Source organism: Fusarium venenatum (genome assembly GCF_020744135.1).
Source record: "Fusarium venenatum strain MPI-CAGE-CH-0201 chromosome Unknown EDB82scaffold_2, whole genome shotgun sequence".
NCBI lineage: Eukaryota > Fungi > Ascomycota > Sordariomycetes > Hypocreales > Nectriaceae > Fusarium > Fusarium venenatum.
The window spans coordinates 7,573,513-7,592,147 of NW_027072130.1; the positions used below are offsets into that span (position 1 = coordinate 7,573,513).

Below are 18,635 nucleotides of genomic sequence, written 5' to 3' on the forward strand. Positions count from 1 at the left end.
GAATCCTTGTTCGTATCCATTCTCGCTAACCTTCTTTTGGCCTCTTCAACCTTGTCATCAGTGACCTTGGAAACTACTTCTTTTACGACTTGTTTTCAGCTTCAAGCATTCAATTAATATTCACTCGCTTTCGCATCCGGATGATGCTCGACATTCGCTTCACCTGCTGAACATTACCGACAGTCCCTTCCTTCTCAAGGCTGGCCTCCAGTTAGTCGAATTCGATCCGCTTCTGCGAAACCGTCGTTATCATCGAGACTACAATATACAGTTCCAATCACCCGTTATCGCAACATTTTAACCTTAATCGCGATACGCTGCATCGAGATTTCCCACTTCAGCGAGAGATATCCTTGCATCGCACCTGATTCATTCCAACAATTCTGACTCCTGTTACGCTCGTCGCAATTCACCATTCCCTCCCGATTAATCGTCAGCCCTAATGGGTAAATCATGTCGGTATTCGTCTTCTGATCGCTATACTGTTGACTGATGGTGTATTCTGCATAGCGCAATACGGCGTTATCCTTGACGCCGGTTCTTCTGGAACCCGAGTCTACATCTACAAGTGGAAGAATCACGCCAAAGCCTCCAAAGATGCATCCGCCGCTGAGCTCAAGGCTCTCCCCAAGATCAAGCTCAAGGAAAACAAGAAGATCCATCCCGGAGTGTCGAGCTTTGCCGAAAACCCGTCGCAAATCGGACCCGACCATCTAAAACAACTGATCAAAATCGCCCTCGATGAAGTTCCTGATAGCAAAATATCCGAGACACCCGTATACCTTATGGCAACGGCTGGTATGCGCCTGCTACCAAAGCCCCAACAGACAGCGCTTCTTAAGTCGATGTGCTCTTACTTGCAGTCGAACACGAAATTCATCCTTCCTGATTGCGATGCTCATATTCAAGTTATTTCTGGAGAAACCGAGGGTCTGTACGGCTGGATTGCGGCAAATTACCTGCTCGGTGGGTTCGATCATCCTGAGGAGCACGACCATGGTAAAAACCACCACACATATGGCTTCTTGGACATGGGCGGCGCATCTGCGCAGATAGCCTTTGCCCCTAATGCAACCGAATCCGCAAAACATGCCGATGACCTGAAGTTGGTGCGCATGCGAACCCTCGATGGATCCCCCACCGAATACAAGGTCTTCACTGCAACCTGGCTCGGGTTTGGCGCCAACCAAGCTCGCAGTCGCTACGTTGAGCGTCTGCAGGAGCACTATAACACCGATGCTACCCATGAGCTTCCTGACCCTTGTATGCCGGCCGGCCTGCGAACTACCCCTGAAGGCGAACTTGTTGAAGGGGCCTCAGACAAGACGGTTCTGGTTGGCACAGGAAAATTTGACGAGTGCTTAACTGTGACATACCCTCTTTTGGGTAAAGATAAACCCTGCGAAGATCAACCATGTCTTGTCAACGGCCAGCATGTGCCTGGCATCGACTTCGATATCAACCACTTCGTCGGAGTGTCCGAATACTGGCATACAACACACGGTGTATTTGGGAAGAAGCAAAAGGCGTACGATTTGGCAACATATCAGAACAATGTCATGGAATACTGCAGTCGAGATTGGTCGGATATCAATGGCGATTTGGACAAACGCAAAAAGTCGCCTGAGAAGAAGGCAGAGGAGGCGCGATTAGCCTGTTTCAAGGCGTCATGGCTCATCAACATGCTCTACGACGGTATTGGCATTCCTCGAGTTGGGCTTGAAGGCGGGGCAGCCAACGACACAGTTAAGGACGATGGAGAGAAGTCGTTCAACGACCCCTTCAAGCCTGTGGATACAATTGATGGTGTCGAATTGAGCTGGACCCTGGGTAAAATGGTCCTCTACGCCGCTGGACAAGTTCCTCCCACGAGCTCCGAGCTACCTGTTGGTTTTGGAAGTAATGTGGAAAAGGGCATCGCGGAAGACTTCCAGCACGCTGGTTCTTCGCCAATTGCCCCTCATACTGGAGATGATGACGATGATGACTTCGAAGATATCCTCAAGAAGCCTGGAAAGTCCACCGGCGGGGTTGTTGCCTTTATCATCATACTGCTACTCGCTGCTTATCTCCTCCGTAAGCCTGAGCGACGACGGAAGATATTTAGCATGGTGAAGCGACACAAGCGCTCTGGAAAGCAAGGGCGCGGCTCCTCTCTGGTCAACAAGATCTTCGGCCGTCGCTCTGGGCCATCGTATGAGAGAGTGATGGAGGAGGGCGACTATTCCGATTTTGAGCTAGGTGATGTCGACTCAGATGACAACGACCCTTCGGACAGCAGCAGTAATGGGTCTAGAAAGGGGCGAACATCAGGTCTGGCAACGCCTAGTATCTTTGCAGGCCGAGCGGACGAACTCACTCGTCCACCTTCAGCAATGGATCGTGCTGGCCTTGTAGTGCGAACCGAGAGTCGAGAGCGCTTGTCGCCCTCCTTGTTGAGTGCCGGTCGAAAGAGTCGCAATGGTAGCCCAACGCGTGCCAAGAGCCCTTTCATGACGGCCTTGCAGGAAGATGAGTAGCTTTGCTGGAGATGGTTTAATGCAAAAGTTGTATACGGTGGGCTTTTTCTCATTATTATGGCGTTTGGGGACTTGGGGAAGCTGATGGAGCATCACTATTCTGGCGTTCAAAAGAACGCATATACCACGAATCATCTGATAGGCGTTGTGAAAGTTTCTGATATTGATATTACAAGACAGGCAAGTCGCTTTTTCGAATTTATATCACCATTTGTGCTCAGGGGTCCGCTAGAAATTGTTGATAATTGTTTGTGTAAATATGTACTGGTTGCCCTATAATCATTGTTGATTCTTCGCAGTTGCTCCAAACAAGACGCCCATATAAACTGTGGTTCCAAGATCTGATCTCCTATACCTGCCCTGGTGTACATTAAGCCATTTGCGCAGATCGCTCGAATACGCAATTTTGAATCATCGTAGTAGTCTCTTATCCGATAGCAGTCTGGGCTTAGACTATTCTGTTTGCTTCTCGAGAAAACTGGGATCTGTTCGAACTCTTGACTCGAACTTGCGCCACCAGTTCTCGAAGGCCTTGAGGGGTACGACTTCAACGCCGCCGGGTCCCGCGGTGCCGCTAAAGCTTGATAGAAAGTTGAAAGCGTTTTGAATGATACGTTGTGCCAAAATGGCAGTGCTCGGTTGGCCGCTTGATGAGTTGTTTGCTTTGCTGGCAGCAAGTTCCTGCATTCGCTGGCCGACGGATTCCTCTGACTCAACAGACACTCCAATCACCAGATCGCTTGCCTCGCCCCCACCGCTGACCTTGAACATGGCACTCTCTTTTCCCGGGCCAATGCCGCCGAGGAAGCGGAAATTAGGGGTGCCGCCTGTTTGAGCAGCAAGGGCGACATCGGCAGCTGTGGCGAGGTAGATTGCTGCAGCGGTGTTTGGTGGTAGTGTAATTCCAGGCAGCATGAAGACAACGATGTGAGAAAATGGTTTTGAGGTCGGAAGAGCATAGAGTAGTGAAGTTGGTGAGGGGGTTGATGAAGGTTCAGTGATTAATGACTGACCCGCAGGGACAATTCCGAATAGAGGACCTGACATGATGGATGTGGTTATTGTATATGTATTGGGAGTATTCAATTTTGAACGGGAAAGGTCTCTGCTTTGATACTATGAATTGTGGTTGTTGTAAGCTTTTGAACAATGGTTGATGTTGACTTTGTTAGCTTCGTCGTTTCTTTCATTGGTGGTGTGAAACGATTGGTGGGCGTTTCGAGGGTAATCTAGAAGGAAGTGGAAGGGGACCCCAACAACCCCAACCCACCATCACCCTGGTACATAAGTAGTTGTCAGTGACCTCATATCACAGATTTTTCCTGTAGTGTGTAGGGTAGGCTATGTGAGAGTGAAGGTTTACGCGTCCATCACCAGTAGAAACTTGGTGTCTCTATAAACACTACGATGTTGTGGAAGACTGAGTAGCGGCTGCAGCTGCGATTGTTTTCAAATACACATGTAATACTCGAAACAATGACTCGTCACTTTCTTTGTTGCAACAGATGCTGGGGACGCACTTACTTAGCTTGGGTTCACCGAAAACGTGGGGCGATGACAACGACCTAACTCGAGGTGAATGTTAACGGTGGAAATGTCACTCTTGACAAGGATTCATCAACAATACAAAGGCAAACAATTTCAACCCATACCAGCAGCTACCGGGCCCAAGAGGGGATACGGTGTGAAAAGAACTGGTACGTTTTCTGCTGGTCAACTTGGACTACAGAGGAGGATCAATACGACAAAAACCCGCAGATTGATCAACCCTACCTCACCATTGACCATTCATTCTATTATACACCCCAGAAACTGCACGCAGAAGGCTCTGTATCATCGACAAGAAACCCTACCAGAGACACTGAACCATAACCTGTCAATCAAAATGGCTAAAACAAGCATCAATCTTATCGACGAAGTCGATATGTAAGAATCCAAACCCATGTGCTTAGGACAAACGTAACTCATATGTCAAGGTTCCCCTATGCTGAGACAGACCCTGATGCTTTCACAAAGATGAAAGAAGGTCTGTACACTCTGGTGTGGGAGGACAGTCAAGGCACATACCCCATCGGCTACATCCTGGATCGCGTTGTCAAAGAGCTTCACCAAACGCCTGAGGATATCAGGGGTAAAATGACATGCGACGAAGCAGAAAAAACCATTATGTTATTCCAGGAGCCTACAGAAGAGGAGCGTACTCGCCGTGTCACTGCCCTCGCTGATTATTGGCGCCAAAATGGAACGTTCCCCCTTCTCCGTGGCTGGCGAAATGAGCTCTGGCCAGTCTATGGACGCACCGGGGAGCTCTTATTCAGCATGGAGCGAGCAGCGATGGGCTTGATCGGTACGATGCGCTACGGTGTTCACATGGTCGCCTATGTCAAAGATGAGACTGCACCTTACGGCATTCGTATTTGGGTACCCACGCGCGCTCAAAACAAGTCTACGTTCCCCGGCATGCTAGACAATACCGTAGCGGGCGGTTTAATGACCGGAGAAGACCCCTTCGAGTGCGTGATCCGAGAGGCCGATGAGGAGGCCAGTCTTCCTGACAGCATTGTCCGCCAGAATGCCAAGTTTGTCGGCAACGTCACATACATCTTTATCACAAACGAGGGACAGGTTGGCGAAGGTGACTTTATTTACCCTGAATGCCAATGGGTCTATCACCTTGAGCTCTCTAATGATGTGATTCCCCAACCAAGCGATGGCGAAGCTGAAAGATTCGACCTGTGCGACGTCGATCAGGTCAAGGCGGATCTTGCTGCAGGACGCTTTAAACCTAACTGCGCCCTCGTCACGCTTGATTTCTTCATTCGCCACGGTATTCTGACTGACGAAAACGAGCCCGAGATCGAACAGATCAAACGGAGGATCCGCCGCAATATTCCATTCCCAGGTCCGCATCAGAGCAATTGGCGCCCACTATAAGTCTGAAATCGGTAAAACTGAAGCACTTTGAAACTTGTTGGGGGCAAGGCGGCGGGTTTTGGTTCGGGTATCATTGATATGACCTAAAGCCTAAAGCTAGCGAGGAAGCAAAAGCCTGCGGTGGCGTTGAAGAGCTATAGTCTAGATAAATGTATCATTTGCGCTTCGGATTATTTCTTGACAAGAAGGTAGACGTCGTCGACGCGGAGCGGAGTCAACTTCTTGACAGGGCCCTGGAGCGACATGAGCAGACCACCGAACGAGACGTAAGCGTTGCTGTAGGTTAAAACCAATCAGTATCTTCAACCCGTAGAACAATGAGGGCATCTTGGGTTTGGGGTCGTGAACGTACATGGTGTTTCCATCGAATGTCTCTTCGAACTTGTAGATCTTGCCATGGCACACATAGTCGTAGAGGTCGGCAATCGTGGCTGGCGCATCACCGCCCTTACCAACGTCCCGCCAGCCCTTCTCTTCCTCCTTGCTTCCATCCAGAGCCAGTGTTGTTGTCAAAACAACGTGCAAAGAGTCACCGGGGACACATGGGAACAGCTCAATGTTGATGTCAAGCGACATGACGGTCTGCGAGTCGGCCGATGTGCAAGAGATACGTGCGACACGATCATACTTGGACTGATCGTACTCCATTACGGTAAAGGACTCCTCAAAGAGGGTGGCATCTCCGCTAGCCATTTTGAAAGAGTTATGAGATAATTGTAATATGTGAAGTCGATTATGGTGTTATATCGGGGGGAATAGAGCGAGCGTGTGTAGGTAGCTACTGTTAGATGCTGTTGATTGTCGCGAGCAAGAGAAAATGTTTGGATGCAGCCGGGAAAAAGTTGGTGGGGTCGAATGGAACTTGAGGACCTGTTGGTGGGTCCCACACACAAGACTCACAGGCATCTCTTCCCAACTAACTACCTAATGACTGCAAGCTTAAAGTTCTCATTTTCTCTTTTGTTATCGTACGACTCAAACCTTGATATATATGAGAGAAAGGAATCATGTCATTTCGAAAGCGTAATGTCGTCATTGGAACTCCGGGATCCTCTTCGTTTACTCCTCGGCAAGAGAAGTCTCTTGCGCCAGGAACGAGACCGTCACCATTAGATGGGCGATTAACGACATCTACGGGTACGCAATCCTTGGATCAACTCTTGTCAGGCCATGCTGGAATGCCCATGGGAACTTCCTTACTCATCGAAGAAACTGGAACAACGGATTTCGGAGGCGTGCTTCTACGGTACTATGCTGCTGAAGGACTTGTGCAAGGACATCAAGTCCATCTACTGGGCTTTGGTGATGCTTGGAGAAGAGAACTTCCTGGTCTTGGCAACCCGGAAGGCTCCAAGAAGAGCAAATCTAGTTCATCCTCAGACGATAAGATGAAGATTGCTTGGCGTTACGAGACACTCGGACGACAAAATGTTCTAGCTAGAGGTATTGTCCCCATGTCTCTATCCGAATCTTCTGAGAAACAGCAACTAATGGGCCGATTTAGATGCTCAAGGACCAGCAAGTCCCGGCCAGACACAAAGCACTTTTTGCCATACCTTTGACCTTACCAAGCGTCTTGAAAACAGCGCTATCAAAGGCCAGCTACATGCAATGCCCGTTGAAGGTCCCTTGGCTTCTCCTACTCATACACCATTCCAAAAATTTGTCACCGAAGTGACCTCCAAGATTAAGAACTCACCTCCTTCCACTGTTCATCGGATTGTTGTGCCCAGTCTTCTGTCGCCTACGCTTTATAATTCTGCCGCCAGCCAGCCTAAAGAGATCCTAAAGTTCCTTCATGGCTTGAGGGCACTCCTGCGACAGTTCCCAACTCAAGTTACAGCTGTTGTAACGATTCCTATTACACTGTTCCCACGTTCGACAGGATTGACTCGCTGGATGGAGCTGCTATCTGACGGAGTCCTTGAATTGATACCGTTACAGCAAGCTCCAGTTGTTCGAGAGCCTGGCAACGAGGACAAAGGGCAGGGACTCCTCCGTGCCCACAGCCTACCGGTATTTCATGAGAAGGGCGGTGGACTGGAAGGCACCTGGAATCGAGAGAACTTGTCTTTCAAGTTGAGCAGTTCTAGCGGGCTGGTTATCACACCCTTCAGTCTTCCACCAATTGGCGACGAGGAAGAGCCGACCAAGGCAGCCAAACCAAACGAGCCTAAGAAGGAGAGTCTTGATTTCTAAGACAATAATGAAACAATTATCTTTTTGTCGCTTGCATCGAGTCTGTCTTTTTTCGGAGAGTGGGTTTGTGTTACTTCATTCCTGAGGTTAACTTCAACTCCACGAAAGCTTGAGGACCCTCTCCTCCCTTATCTTATCATCACAAGGTGACCCCACCTGACTAAAAATTTCAACACTCATAAGAGCTCCCAGCTTCCAACCTTCCTTCTCTTTTTTCTTTTGATCAACATCAAACATTGAAAAGGTAAGCAAAGAATGCTCTTCTATCACATCTTCCCCAAACCGGATACTATGATTATAAACATATTAATCTGTCAATCCCCTGATTTTCTGTGACGACACATAATAAAATTACGAAGACGACTTATGATGTTCCTCTCACTACTTCATTTCAATTTGCAAACTCAAGTTGGAGCTTCCGCTAACTCGCGTTGCTTGATAGATACAATGGCTTCTTCAGAGTCTCCTTCCGTTCGGATTTCTAAGATCGCAGGGCGATACCTTGTTTTCGACTCGGAAGCTGCTGGTTTCTTGCGGCGGAGCGAGAACATCAATGGCACTCTCACTGGAACGGCGCCTCAGCAGCCAACTCAAAATATCTTCCTTGGGCTACCCATCGAACTCCGCCCGGAGGAGGCTGAAGCGCTGTTGCGAAAGAAGGTGGCTTATTTAGTAGACGACGTAGCTGCACACCAGGCTGTGCTGCAGAATCCCAACACCGAGGCAAGGAGGCTGTATCTCGATTCGCTTAAAACACGAAAGCAGACAGCCCAGCATGTTTTTGCTGAGAAGGATGCCAAAAGAGCTGCCGAAGTGGCAGAAAAGCACGGCAAGACTAGCCGCCAAGCACCTCCCAGCAATACTGACGAGGATGCAATCTTTGCAAGTGACAAGCCTGAACCAACTTCACGTCAACAGGAATCTGCTATCAGATCTCTGAGTGTTACCCCTGCGTCTAGTGGGCCTTTAATCTCACCCGAGGCCGAATGGGTACACCAGGCTGCTAACCCTACACAAGGCCCTTTGTGTGGCTTTCTCCTAACGTCTGGCTATTATATGACTCCTGGTCTGCGTTTCGGTGCCAAGTACAGCGTCTACCCTGGTGACCCTCTCCGATTTCACGCTCATTTTATGGCAAATCAATATGATTGGGATGAAGAGATCCCTATCTTGGACATCGTAGCAGGGGGGCGTCTTGCTACCGCCGTGAAGAAAGCGTACCTTATCGGAGGGCAGCAGCCACAGACAGACGAGTCGGTTGACGATGGAAGGATGAGAACCTTCAGTATTGAATGGGCTGCTATGTAAATGCTTCAATAAATATCAAGACTACGTACGTATCCTAGGCAAATGACTGATTCCATCCGTGCAACTTGAGCCTTGCATGATTGTGATACAAATGTGCTTCCAACTCCAAAAGAAAAAACGATATGCGTTAGGTTCAACTGATGCTCCCTGACTTCTCCACAAGGCATCTGTTCTCTGTTAAGCCTGAGTCCGATGTCATTTGCGAGTTCCAGGCTAAGGGACAAACACACGACTGAAGCTGACGACCTCTCGGCGACAGCAGACGCACTTGTCAAAGTTATTCATAGCAAGAGACACGCGGCAATCGTCGCACAGACTCAAACAGCGACAAGGCCAAACAATAATGGTTCTGGGTGAGCTTTGGCATACAACGCATTGTGGTCCTTCGCTACCGAGCCCCGATCCCCCATCCTCCCATGGCGTTTCCGCAAGCCTTGTTGTAGAGGCCTGTCGTCGGGAGAGTAGCAGTTGTTCCAAAAGACGCTCCTCTTCATCCAGATCCAATTTGTTATTGCGGCCCGGCTGGATAGTGTCGATTTTTGGCTGTAACAGACTAGACCCTGGTGCTGCGAGAACCCGAGTGCGCTGCAGTTGCTCCATTCGCCTGTATTTGGCGCGTGTCATGATGCCATCGCTTTGTAGATGAGCAGACAATGTCAAAGCCTCCTCACGCTCTTCAGGATTTGTGGGGTGAAGAAGACGTGCTAGGTCGGCTATCTGCATGGGAGTGTCATGGAAAGGTGTACTCTCGCGGGTCATTTGAGGGGACCGCTGGGTAGGTGTTCGTTGACCATCGTCGTTCTCCTCGTCTGATTCCCAAGCTTGGTAGTCATCAAATGCTCCACCAGCAGTCGACAGAGAGATCACACTTGTGGTATCAAAGTCATCGTCTGAGTTTGGTTCGAAATCGCCGCTGGTATCACCAGATCCCCACCACCCATTCTTGACCCAATACTTGTACAGCGCTTCATCAAAAGAGTCCTCGTCTTCGACGCTGCGTGTACGTCTGAATTCCGCTTCTATATCGGACGAAGTCTCCTTCGGTATAGCTCCATCACCGTAAAAAGATGGTCCACTCGGTGGCGCTTGTATCGGAACGGAGCTTTTGCTTTTTCGTTTGTCTTTGCTTTCCATACGTTTTGGGTGCTGTGCGAGCGAAAGGAGCCAAGTGGGCTGGTATCGAATTCTAATGACCGCGAGACACCACAGTAGACACTTGGCGCTGATCCTTGCAACAAGTTTGTTGATGCTCAGTAGAAAGTCAAGGGCCATGAGCCAACGGGAACTCCTTTCAGATGCCCCGATGCCCGCACGAATATTGCGCTCGCCGCGTCCTTTTGGAATCTTCTGAGCAGCACGTTCGCGAGCATATCCATTGGAAGCAATCGTTGGCCCTCCTTTTATAGGAATGAGACCAATAGCGCCGGCCTGATCATATCGCGAGTCAGGCAAGCCACCAACAATCAGTTTTCTTTGCAGTTCTTCAGCCTCCTTGAAGCGCTGCTCTTCCAACCATGTACGTCGTTTCAGACTGACGCCTTTATCCTCGTTGAGGTAAACAGCTTCGCTAGCCATAGATATAGCGCTGAATCCGGTACGAAGTAAAGCTGTATAGAAATCCATTTCCCGAGTTATCCGAACGGAAGAGAGGGAAACGTTCGCTTGCATGTTTTCGTGGGCATGAACAAGACGCTGACGAAAAGACATCGAAGCCATGTCCGATGCCAAGGGCGGAGATAGGGCGGAGAGCAACAGAGCCAGTCCGTAGATGAGCAGGCACATGCCGATGCCGAGTAGAACCAGAACATGGGGTACGAATCCAATGATACAAACGGTCGGAAATCGGAGCAGACTCTGAGAAGATGGGTAATCAAGGTCAAAGGAGATACCTGCCCATACAATACTGCCCATGAAGCAGATGCCCCAGAATCCCGTGCTGATCAAGCGATACTTGGCTTGTAAGCCGAAGACTCCGAGAACATGGCTCGTAATATGTGTCATCGAAGACAGGAAAGCGACAAGCAGCACCTCCGGTGATGTGTTGACCCTCTTCAGGACCATCGACCGGGTCAAAGCTATGGCATTTCCAAGTCCAGATGCTGGGACATCAATGGAAGTGGTCTTGGTGAACAAGTTCCAGCCAAGCTGGTTGCTAATAGCAGCATCTGCCTCAGCGAAAGCCAACGATTGTTCAAATAATGTCATGCCAGTTTCAGGGGCTACTGGGCGGCCCTGTACAGCACAAGAGACGGTCTCAAGAAATTGGCTGAGGCAGAAAGTTCCGAACAAAGGCCAAAGGAGAGACAACGACCCAGTCAAGTTACGGGCAGAGCCAGATTCATCCGATGGTATCATCTGGACAGCGATGCAAGACTCCTCATCAGAAGCTGAGAACAGTAGGGCCGATGACAATGAATTGAAAAAGGCATTCTTGTGCGAGAACATGAGGTCGGAGCTCTTGCTTGCGTTGCCCCATCGCAATTCGGAGAAGTCGGCAGAAGTCTGACATTGGATAGACTGAAGGATTTGGCGGGCCTGTACCACCAGTAAGATGATAGGAACAATGCGTAACAAGAATCTTGTAGGCCATCGAAGTCGTAGTCTTCGGCGAGTAGCAGCGAATATGTGCGTTCGGTTGAGAATGACGGCCATAGCAATGCAACACAATGCCCACTTGCTTGTAGCATAGCCAAAGATGCTACCCAAGCTACGGGCACTGTCGACCGACACACGTCCCATCGGCATAGTGGCGGCTGTATCAGTACCGGGTGTCTCGAATGTACCCAGCCCAGGTTCCATGATGTTTTGAATCGTTGGACCAGCCTCGGCAAGTATAGCACTCGCACCAGCTGCCGCCGGTAGATAATCCGAATTATTGGAAGTCGTATCGAGGAAATCGGAGATGGATGCAAAAGATCCAAGTTTCTTGACAAGTCGTGGACCAGCCCGCACAAGGTCCTCTAATTTAGGTGCATAGCGTGTCACATTAAAACTCCAGGCCGTAGGGTTGTACCACGAAACGTGCGCGCTGGCGGTATTCAGGCCGGTATCTGTTGTGAAGCTGGTGAGGGGTGTTGGTGCCGATGGCATGAAGTCTCCGGACATGGCCTTCAGGAGGTTATCGGACGCGAAACTGTCGGGAGAGAAGGAATCGTCAAGGCAAAATAAAGGACGCAAATCGCATATGTAGTTTGTCGAGCGTTATTACGATGGAAAGTTCGGCTTCGTCGAGGACATTGTGAAGCGTCCTATCACCAATAGTGGTTTGTAGTTTGTGGTGTTGATGAAGCAAGGCACCTTGTTTGTATTGACCTCGAGGTTCGGTAACAGTGGAGGTGGAGCAGCCAACTTGGATGTACTTGTCAGACTAAAGGGTGTCAAAAATGTACAGCCTGATACTGGTGCTTACCAGCATTGGAAGGCTTAATTATTTTGTCCCTAATGCTTCTACTAGCCAACTTTTCCGACGCTCCAAGGTCAGTTCAAGCACAATTGCGGAATTCACGGGCATTAGCGCGTCTTGGAAGACCCGCCCGCCGTACCGTTCAAGACAGCCCCATCATATTGTCACATCCGTGGTAGCTCGGTCATACATATACTCCAACAGAACACGACCAACTTACAGCAAACCCTCATCCAAAACTGCTAAACCTCAGGGTACAAACAATGAAAGGTTTAGCATTTGCATCATGTAAAGACTGCGAGTGTTTAACTACGTAGGTAAAATTACAAGAGTAAAAGAAATGCAGGAGTGTTTAATTTGGTATAAGCACCTGCAAATCACACATTGGAAACTGTCTCTCATCAAACTACAATCATTCACTCTTTCAGTTTCCATGGACTAAGTAGCGATCCAAGATATCATCATAATTTTATATTCAGGGTTTGGCTTGAAGGACGATTCTAAGTTCTGCAACTGTCCCTATCAAGTCCCTTCACCCTCACGCCCTAGGGTATGTCTGCAGATAAGCTACATTTTTCCAACGTGAAGCAGCTGAAAGAGCGAATGTATGGGTGCCTATGAAGCGGCGCGGTTCCCAGTAATCGCAGGATAGATATTGCTCGAGTACAAGATGTAAACCGTTGACCAGGAGTGATTAAAATATGCCAACGTTGATATTATGTGAAAGCCGGGATTCTTTCAACGTTGTAGCTCAAGTTGTAAGCGCCTTGATAGAGCGCCGGGTAATTTTTAGATGTGTTTGTTATATTATAGACTGGCCCGTTCCTTCGCTCAGACCGCGAGAATGGATTCGTTGAGAGATGCAACTATAGCAAGGTTGGTACCCTTGCTTGCATGTACTGCTCGAGCAACAAGGCCTCGATGGAGGTTAGCGTCAGATGAAGGTAGGCTTCCCTTCAGCCAAAGGTTTGTGATTTCATCTCGCGCAGGAAGGTAAGCCACGCAGCAAGCAGCGAGAATCTGTGGGTGCTCCGAAGGAACTGGATCAAGTACCATGATGGGCTTACCATTGTCTTGTCCAGGCACGAGTGCTGCAACACCTCCACAGACTGTGTCGACACAGTCAATGCCTGCATCAGCAAGAGCAGCTGCCGCAACGGTAATACAACCACCCAGCACATTCATCATGTCCCATTCCTCACTTCCTTGTTCGACAGCTACCTGTCTGGCTTGGTCCCCTTCAATGATGGTGACGATTACATCCACACCACTCTTGGGCCATCGGTCTGCAATAATGGCACCGCGCAGAGCCGCCTCGAGATGTGAGCTCAAGTCACGCTCGCTGGAATCGCGGAGATAACCTCGCCTTTGACGTGTCGCGAAAGGTGCATACTTGACATGTGTAGAAAGGACCATGTGAGGTGAGAAGGGTGCTGATCGAGGCAGAGACCTGGGTCCATGAACGGTACATGTAAGTTTCATACCCTTGCTGCCGGAAGCATCTTGCGATTCAATTTCAAGATATGCTGAGCCAGAGGCAGATGGGGTAACTCCTGTCTTGAGATCTGATCAAATATTAGCCTTTTTATTCATGGTTGGCTTGGCCAGTGAATTTGACGGCGAATTGAGTCAACTTACATTGCGCTCTGATACCATTTGCTGCACGAGTACGCCCTGGGACGGTAGATTCATCGGCCTCGAAAACAGGAGGTACAGTATTGCCTCCTGGGCCATTAATACGTCGTCGGTCAGCCATTTTGAGAAGCAGCCCTTTCTATACCATCTTTCATTGACCTGGAGGGCATGGATTTTAACTGAAGTGGATAGGAATTTGCTAATGCATCAAACGGGGCGCTACTGTGATTAGTCATCCTTGACTCCATCGGCTCTACTTCAAATTTTCGTGAACCTGCATTCAAGCTCAGAAACTCTTTCCTCTTCATCACCCTCAAGGATTTGGCTTCATTCCTACGAACAGCTTCCAGCAAGCAAAATCGACTGCAATTTCATCGATTTCAAGTTCGCCCGTTGCTTCGTCTGGAATTGTCGACCGGTCCTTGGGTGATGCTGTTTCTATCAGGTACGTTTTTTCGCAGCAGCATTCTTTCCCTGCAATGATGATCCTTCACACCACTGTTCCCGCGACATCCTGAGCGATTGAACACATGCACTACCATCTGAGCCTCACCCATTCGTCCATCTTCTCAAACTCGCTCGCTATAGCGCATGTACTAGTGCTAACTTGTAAAAAGAAACGGAAATATTTGCTACTCAAAAAAATATCGAAATTGCGCATATCCACATTAGGACCAGGTTAGTAAAATTTTTCTTCCACAATTCCCTTCCGATGTCGATGATGAGAAAACTTTTCAATCAGTTCTGCTACTGAACCAATGTGATGACTCCTTTATACCATACCAAGATCTCTGATATACATCTTTACCCTCCATTTTTATTACATTTCATGCTTGACCTGAACAAAGCTGACCATGAAACCAGAACAGACTGAACTTTGATTCCACTACAGCTCATTCCGAACGCAACCCACGTATCTTTGGTAAGTACATTGTGAAGCTGCAAGTTCAAAGGAGTTGCTTTGCATGATGAAACAAGTTATATCCATTCAACGACATCATCTTGGCCAAGTCACCCTCCCGCACCTTAGACTCCTTGTGGGTTGATGATGGGTTGTGGAGTTTCTCTTCGGAGTGTTATGAAGACTCCAGTGTCAGGGCTGCTGGTAGCTCGTTTTGGGTTATCAGTATCCAGGGCCGGTCGAGCTGACTGAGTAAAAACGGCTTGTCTGAACTATCGCATACTCCTTTGCATCGTGTATAATCTTCGTCCGTTTATAGCCTCGACTTTGAACAGTGGCTAACGGATAGATACAGATTTACGAGTGTAGATCTCGATCATTTGAAGATTGAAGTGAAGGTAAGATGTGGCATGAAATATTTAGTTATCCCATAGTGAAAAATACCATTTTTTGTTTTTTGCATGCACCTAAGTTTGAACACCTACGTCTTTGTGAGATGCGACATGCTTACTACATTACGTCCAAACACTTGACCCTATTAGAGATTAACGCATCGCCAACCAATGTTGTAAGTAGGAAGAATCCTGGACTCGCTGTGGCGCCACCAGTGATACAATGGAACTGGGTCCTATTGTTTTCCATCAAGAATTCAAGTGAGATAATCCAAACTTAGCACCACTTAGCCGTTCGGAGTAGGCGACAGATTCATAAGCTGAACTGGAAAAATTCGAGATTAATCCATGCTCGCTTGTTGCCGATACTCCTGGCAAGAGACAAGTTTTCTGATGTCAGGAGCTATTTGTTGTTCGTATTTAATCTGACGGCGGATGGTAGGTAGTGGTTCCTATTCTTAGACCCTTCAAAGTGTGGATCGTGTTGCTTCTCGAAAAGGCCAAGTCTGGAACGAGCTGACCGCAAGAGACCAATCAAAAGCGACCAGCCACCCCTTGCCTCGATGAGGGTAACTGAACACATGCATTTCAGCGCTCTGGCACATTAGATTTCGTATCCTCCAAGTCAACTTGGTCGGCGTTGGAGCCACCTTGCCCTTGAGCACCATAGAACTATCGCGGCGACCTCCACGAAGAAAATCAGAACCGAAAACGATTCAGACACTCCTTTACAAACCGACAGCATTTAATCACGTTCTTGACCGACAGGGGACACCTACCATCTAGCCCACCCTCGACACTGTATACCATCTCCTTTCGACATCGAATTGCGTCCCGCTCACTGGTTTTTGCGTCCGACTTCATCGTACAACGATTAACTTGCCTGGTATCTGGAATACAGGCTCGACTTCGAGCACAATATATAAACGAGCCGTGGAGCGACTCCACGCCGAAGCCGTCAATGCCCTCCTATGACTTGCCAGGTTCCAATTCGAAGATGATGCCCCGGCACCACGCTGCCGCCTTTTCGAATGGCTACCCACGCGGCAATACCTTCGATATCTCACCACACAAGTACGGCTTCCTCTAAACCAGAAATGTTTTTGAAAACCAATATGACTTGTGGCGCAAACATTCATGATCAACAATACTGACACAACCTCTTCGCTAGATTCCAGCCTCGCGCTTACACACCCGCTCAAAGACGTCGCAACAAGCTCCTAACTCGCCTGGGTATTTGCGCAGTGATCCTGTTTATTTTCAGCCTTTGGCTTTGGCCTTCCAGCTCGGTGGCTTCCCTGGTTTCATTTGGCCTCCTTTCTTCCAGTGGCACTCCCGAGCTCGAGACGGTTCGATATTACGACTTGACTAATGTTCAGGGTACCGCTCGTGGTTGGGAGCGCGAAGAGCGTATTCTCCTATGCGTGCCGCTCCGTGATGCTGAAGCGCACTTGGAGATGTTTTTTTCCCACATGCGCAACCTGACATACCCACACCACCTGATTGATCTCGCATTCCTCGTCTCCGACTCAAAGGACAACACTCTCAAGGTCCTCTCCGATAGTTTGGAGGCTATTCAAGCCGACGGGGACCCTAAGCAGCCTTATGGCGAGATCTCTATCATCGAGAAGGACTTTGGTCAGAAGGTCAACCAAGATGTCGAAAGCCGTCACGGATTCGCCGCCCAGGCTAGTCGCCGAAAGCTGATGGCACAGGCTCGAAACTGGCTTCTGAGTGCGGCCCTGCGACCCTATCATTCTTGGGTTTATTGGCGCGACGTCGACGTCGAGACTGCGCCTTTCACCATCTTAGAAGATCTCATGCGCCATAACAAGGACGTTATCGTTCCAAGTAAGTTTGGAATCAATGTGCTACAAGTTGTCTTCTAAATACTAACCGTGCACCAGATGTCTGGCGACCCTTGCCTGACTGGCTTGGTGGTGAACAACCCTATGACCTGAACTCCTGGCAAGAGTCCGAAACGGCTCTAGCTCTCGCCGACACTCTTGATGAAGATGCTGTCATCGTCGAGGGATATGCCGAATATGCCACATGGAGACCTCACTTGGCCTATCTTCGTGATCCTTTTGGCGACCCTGATATGGAAATGGAAATTGATGGTGTTGGTGGTGTTAGCATTTTGGCCAAGGCCAAGGTTTTCCGATCCGGAGTTCACTTCCCAGCTTTCAGCTTCGAAAAGCATGCCGAGACAGAAGGTTTCGGCAAGGTAAGCATCTTGTCCATGTGGTATGCTTATAGTTCACAGCTAATATGATTCAAATAGATGTCCAAGAGAATGGGGTACTCAGTTATTGGTCTACCTCATTATGTCATCTGGCATTTGTATGAGCCTAGTGTGGATGATATCCGTCATATGGAGGTTCGTGTCTTACAAATTCAAGATTAATTTCTACATACTGACTTCGGGTACAGGAAATGGAGAAAGAGCGACTTGCCCGCGAGAAACAAGAAGAGGAAAAGAAGAAGAACCAGCAAAAGATCAAAGAAGAGTACAGTGATACCAGAAACGAGTGGGAGAAGGACAAGCAAGAGATGCAAAACTTGGTAGCTCAACCAAAGCCTGTCGTCAATAACGCACCTGTGGCCCAGCCTCCCAAAGAGCAGGCTGCGCAACAGGTCAACAATGTTCCTGGTAATGCAGCACAGGGCGAAAATAAGCCACAAGTGGCCAAGCAGGAGGTTAAGCAGGCCGAAGAAGTCGCAAAGGATGTGCCCAAGGCTGCCTAAAATGCTGATAATGCGGCTGCTTGAATTTTACTTGCTGTATAATAGAATGAATGCCACTGGAGTCTTTGGCCGCTGGAGCGGATGACTGTCAATAGCTACAGTTGAAGATGTAGCCAACAATAGCCCCCTTTTATTGGCATGTAGCTGGCGTTTGGTAGGTTGGGAAAGGGGCTGTTTTTTTTATCAACTCTAGAATGAGGAAATCTTTCTTCTATCACAGGCTTTGGTATTGGTGATCGCAGGGTCAGATCAACACATAGTAACAATGGGAACATGTATCTATCCCTGTGAGCATGTACATCTTCATTAGAATTTAAATAATCTCTATCAAGGCCAACAAAGTATATAATAAGTCTGGACAGGCGATGAAGTTAATATGTCAGTTCTAAAGGCCCTTGGACTTAAAAGATTAGCGATCTTGTGAGGCGCTCGCCTAGCTAACCGGGTGCACTGGTAAAAAGAACTCTGGTGCTGCGCTATAGCCTTAGCGAATAAAACCGTGAGTCCATTCCATTGAATTATGCTTTGTTGAGATCAAATCATCAAATATGGTTATCTTTTAAGGTGTGTTGTTCGTTCAGGGGGGCCGTTGAATG

General features: G+C 48.6%; 9 protein-coding genes across 9 annotated transcripts; 5 read left to right on the plus strand and 4 right to left on the minus strand.

Moving 5' to 3' along the window:
- Positions 1-442: 442 nt before the first annotated feature.
- On the plus strand, positions 443-2,519 carry EDB82DRAFT_476018 (nucleoside phosphatase family-domain-containing protein; the record flags this gene model as incomplete). Its single annotated transcript, XM_065608048.1, has 2 exons — positions 443-446; positions 511-2,519. The coding sequence occupies 2 exons, from the start codon at positions 443-445 to the stop codon at positions 2,517-2,519; spliced, it is 2,013 nt and encodes a 670-aa protein (XP_065465004.1).
- Positions 2,520-2,745: 226 nt separating this feature from the next.
- EDB82DRAFT_189242 (uncharacterized protein) lies at positions 2,746-3,765 on the minus strand. The gene has a single exon (XM_025735983.2). The coding sequence runs from the start codon at positions 3,564-3,566 to the stop codon at positions 2,973-2,975; it is 594 nt and encodes a 197-aa protein (XP_025586635.1). The 5' UTR covers positions 3,567-3,765; the 3' UTR covers positions 2,746-2,972.
- A 639-nt stretch (positions 3,766-4,404) lies between these two features.
- Positions 4,405-5,453, plus strand: EDB82DRAFT_476020 (NUDIX hydrolase domain-like protein; the record flags this gene model as incomplete). The annotated part of the gene is made up of 2 exons (XM_025735984.1): positions 4,405-4,445; positions 4,496-5,453. The coding sequence occupies 2 exons, from the start codon at positions 4,405-4,407 to the stop codon at positions 5,451-5,453; spliced, it is 999 nt and encodes a 332-aa protein (XP_025586636.1).
- Positions 5,454-5,623: 170 nt separating this feature from the next.
- EDB82DRAFT_427386 (uncharacterized protein) lies at positions 5,624-6,146 on the minus strand (the record flags this gene model as incomplete). The annotated part of the gene is made up of 2 exons (XM_025735985.1): positions 5,624-5,729; positions 5,806-6,146. 2 exons carry the CDS (start codon positions 6,144-6,146, stop codon positions 5,624-5,626), a joined length of 447 nt encoding a protein of 148 aa, XP_025586637.1.
- A 178-nt stretch (positions 6,147-6,324) lies between these two features.
- On the plus strand, positions 6,325-7,777 carry EDB82DRAFT_189267 (Elongator complex protein 4). Its single transcript, XM_025735986.2, has 2 exons — positions 6,325-6,896; positions 6,958-7,777. Exons 1-2 carry the CDS (start codon positions 6,461-6,463, stop codon positions 7,650-7,652), a joined length of 1,131 nt encoding a protein of 376 aa, XP_025586638.1. The 5' UTR covers positions 6,325-6,460; the 3' UTR covers positions 7,653-7,777.
- EDB82DRAFT_189268 (uncharacterized protein) lies at positions 7,778-9,067 on the plus strand. Its single transcript, XM_025735988.2, has 2 exons — positions 7,778-7,896; positions 8,095-9,067. Exon 2 carries the CDS (start codon positions 8,100-8,102, stop codon positions 8,958-8,960), a length of 861 nt encoding a protein of 286 aa, XP_025586639.2. The 5' UTR covers positions 7,778-7,896; positions 8,095-8,099; the 3' UTR covers positions 8,961-9,067.
- EDB82DRAFT_501265 (uncharacterized protein) lies at positions 9,003-12,282 on the minus strand. Its single transcript, XM_065608638.1, has one exon. It carries the CDS (start codon positions 12,063-12,065, stop codon positions 9,174-9,176), a length of 2,892 nt encoding a protein of 963 aa, XP_065465005.1. The 5' UTR covers positions 12,066-12,282; the 3' UTR covers positions 9,003-9,173.
- A 537-nt stretch (positions 12,283-12,819) lies between these two features.
- On the minus strand, positions 12,820-14,151 carry EDB82DRAFT_501266 (3' exoribonuclease family, domain 1-domain-containing protein). Its single transcript, XM_025735990.2, has 2 exons — positions 14,002-14,151; positions 12,820-13,928 (listed from the first exon to the last, which is right to left on the minus strand). Exons 1-2 carry the CDS (start codon positions 14,117-14,119, stop codon positions 13,195-13,197), a joined length of 852 nt encoding a protein of 283 aa, XP_025586641.2. The 5' UTR covers positions 14,120-14,151; the 3' UTR covers positions 12,820-13,194.
- Positions 14,152-15,839: 1,688 nt separating this feature from the next.
- EDB82DRAFT_501271 (Anp1-domain-containing protein) lies at positions 15,840-18,358 on the plus strand. Its single transcript, XM_025735991.2, has 5 exons — positions 15,840-16,365; positions 16,463-17,142; positions 17,199-17,518; positions 17,576-17,671; positions 17,725-18,358. Exons 1-5 carry the CDS (start codon positions 16,253-16,255, stop codon positions 18,037-18,039), a joined length of 1,524 nt encoding a protein of 507 aa, XP_025586642.1. The 5' UTR covers positions 15,840-16,252; the 3' UTR covers positions 18,040-18,358.
- Positions 18,359-18,635: the final 277 nt, after the last annotated feature.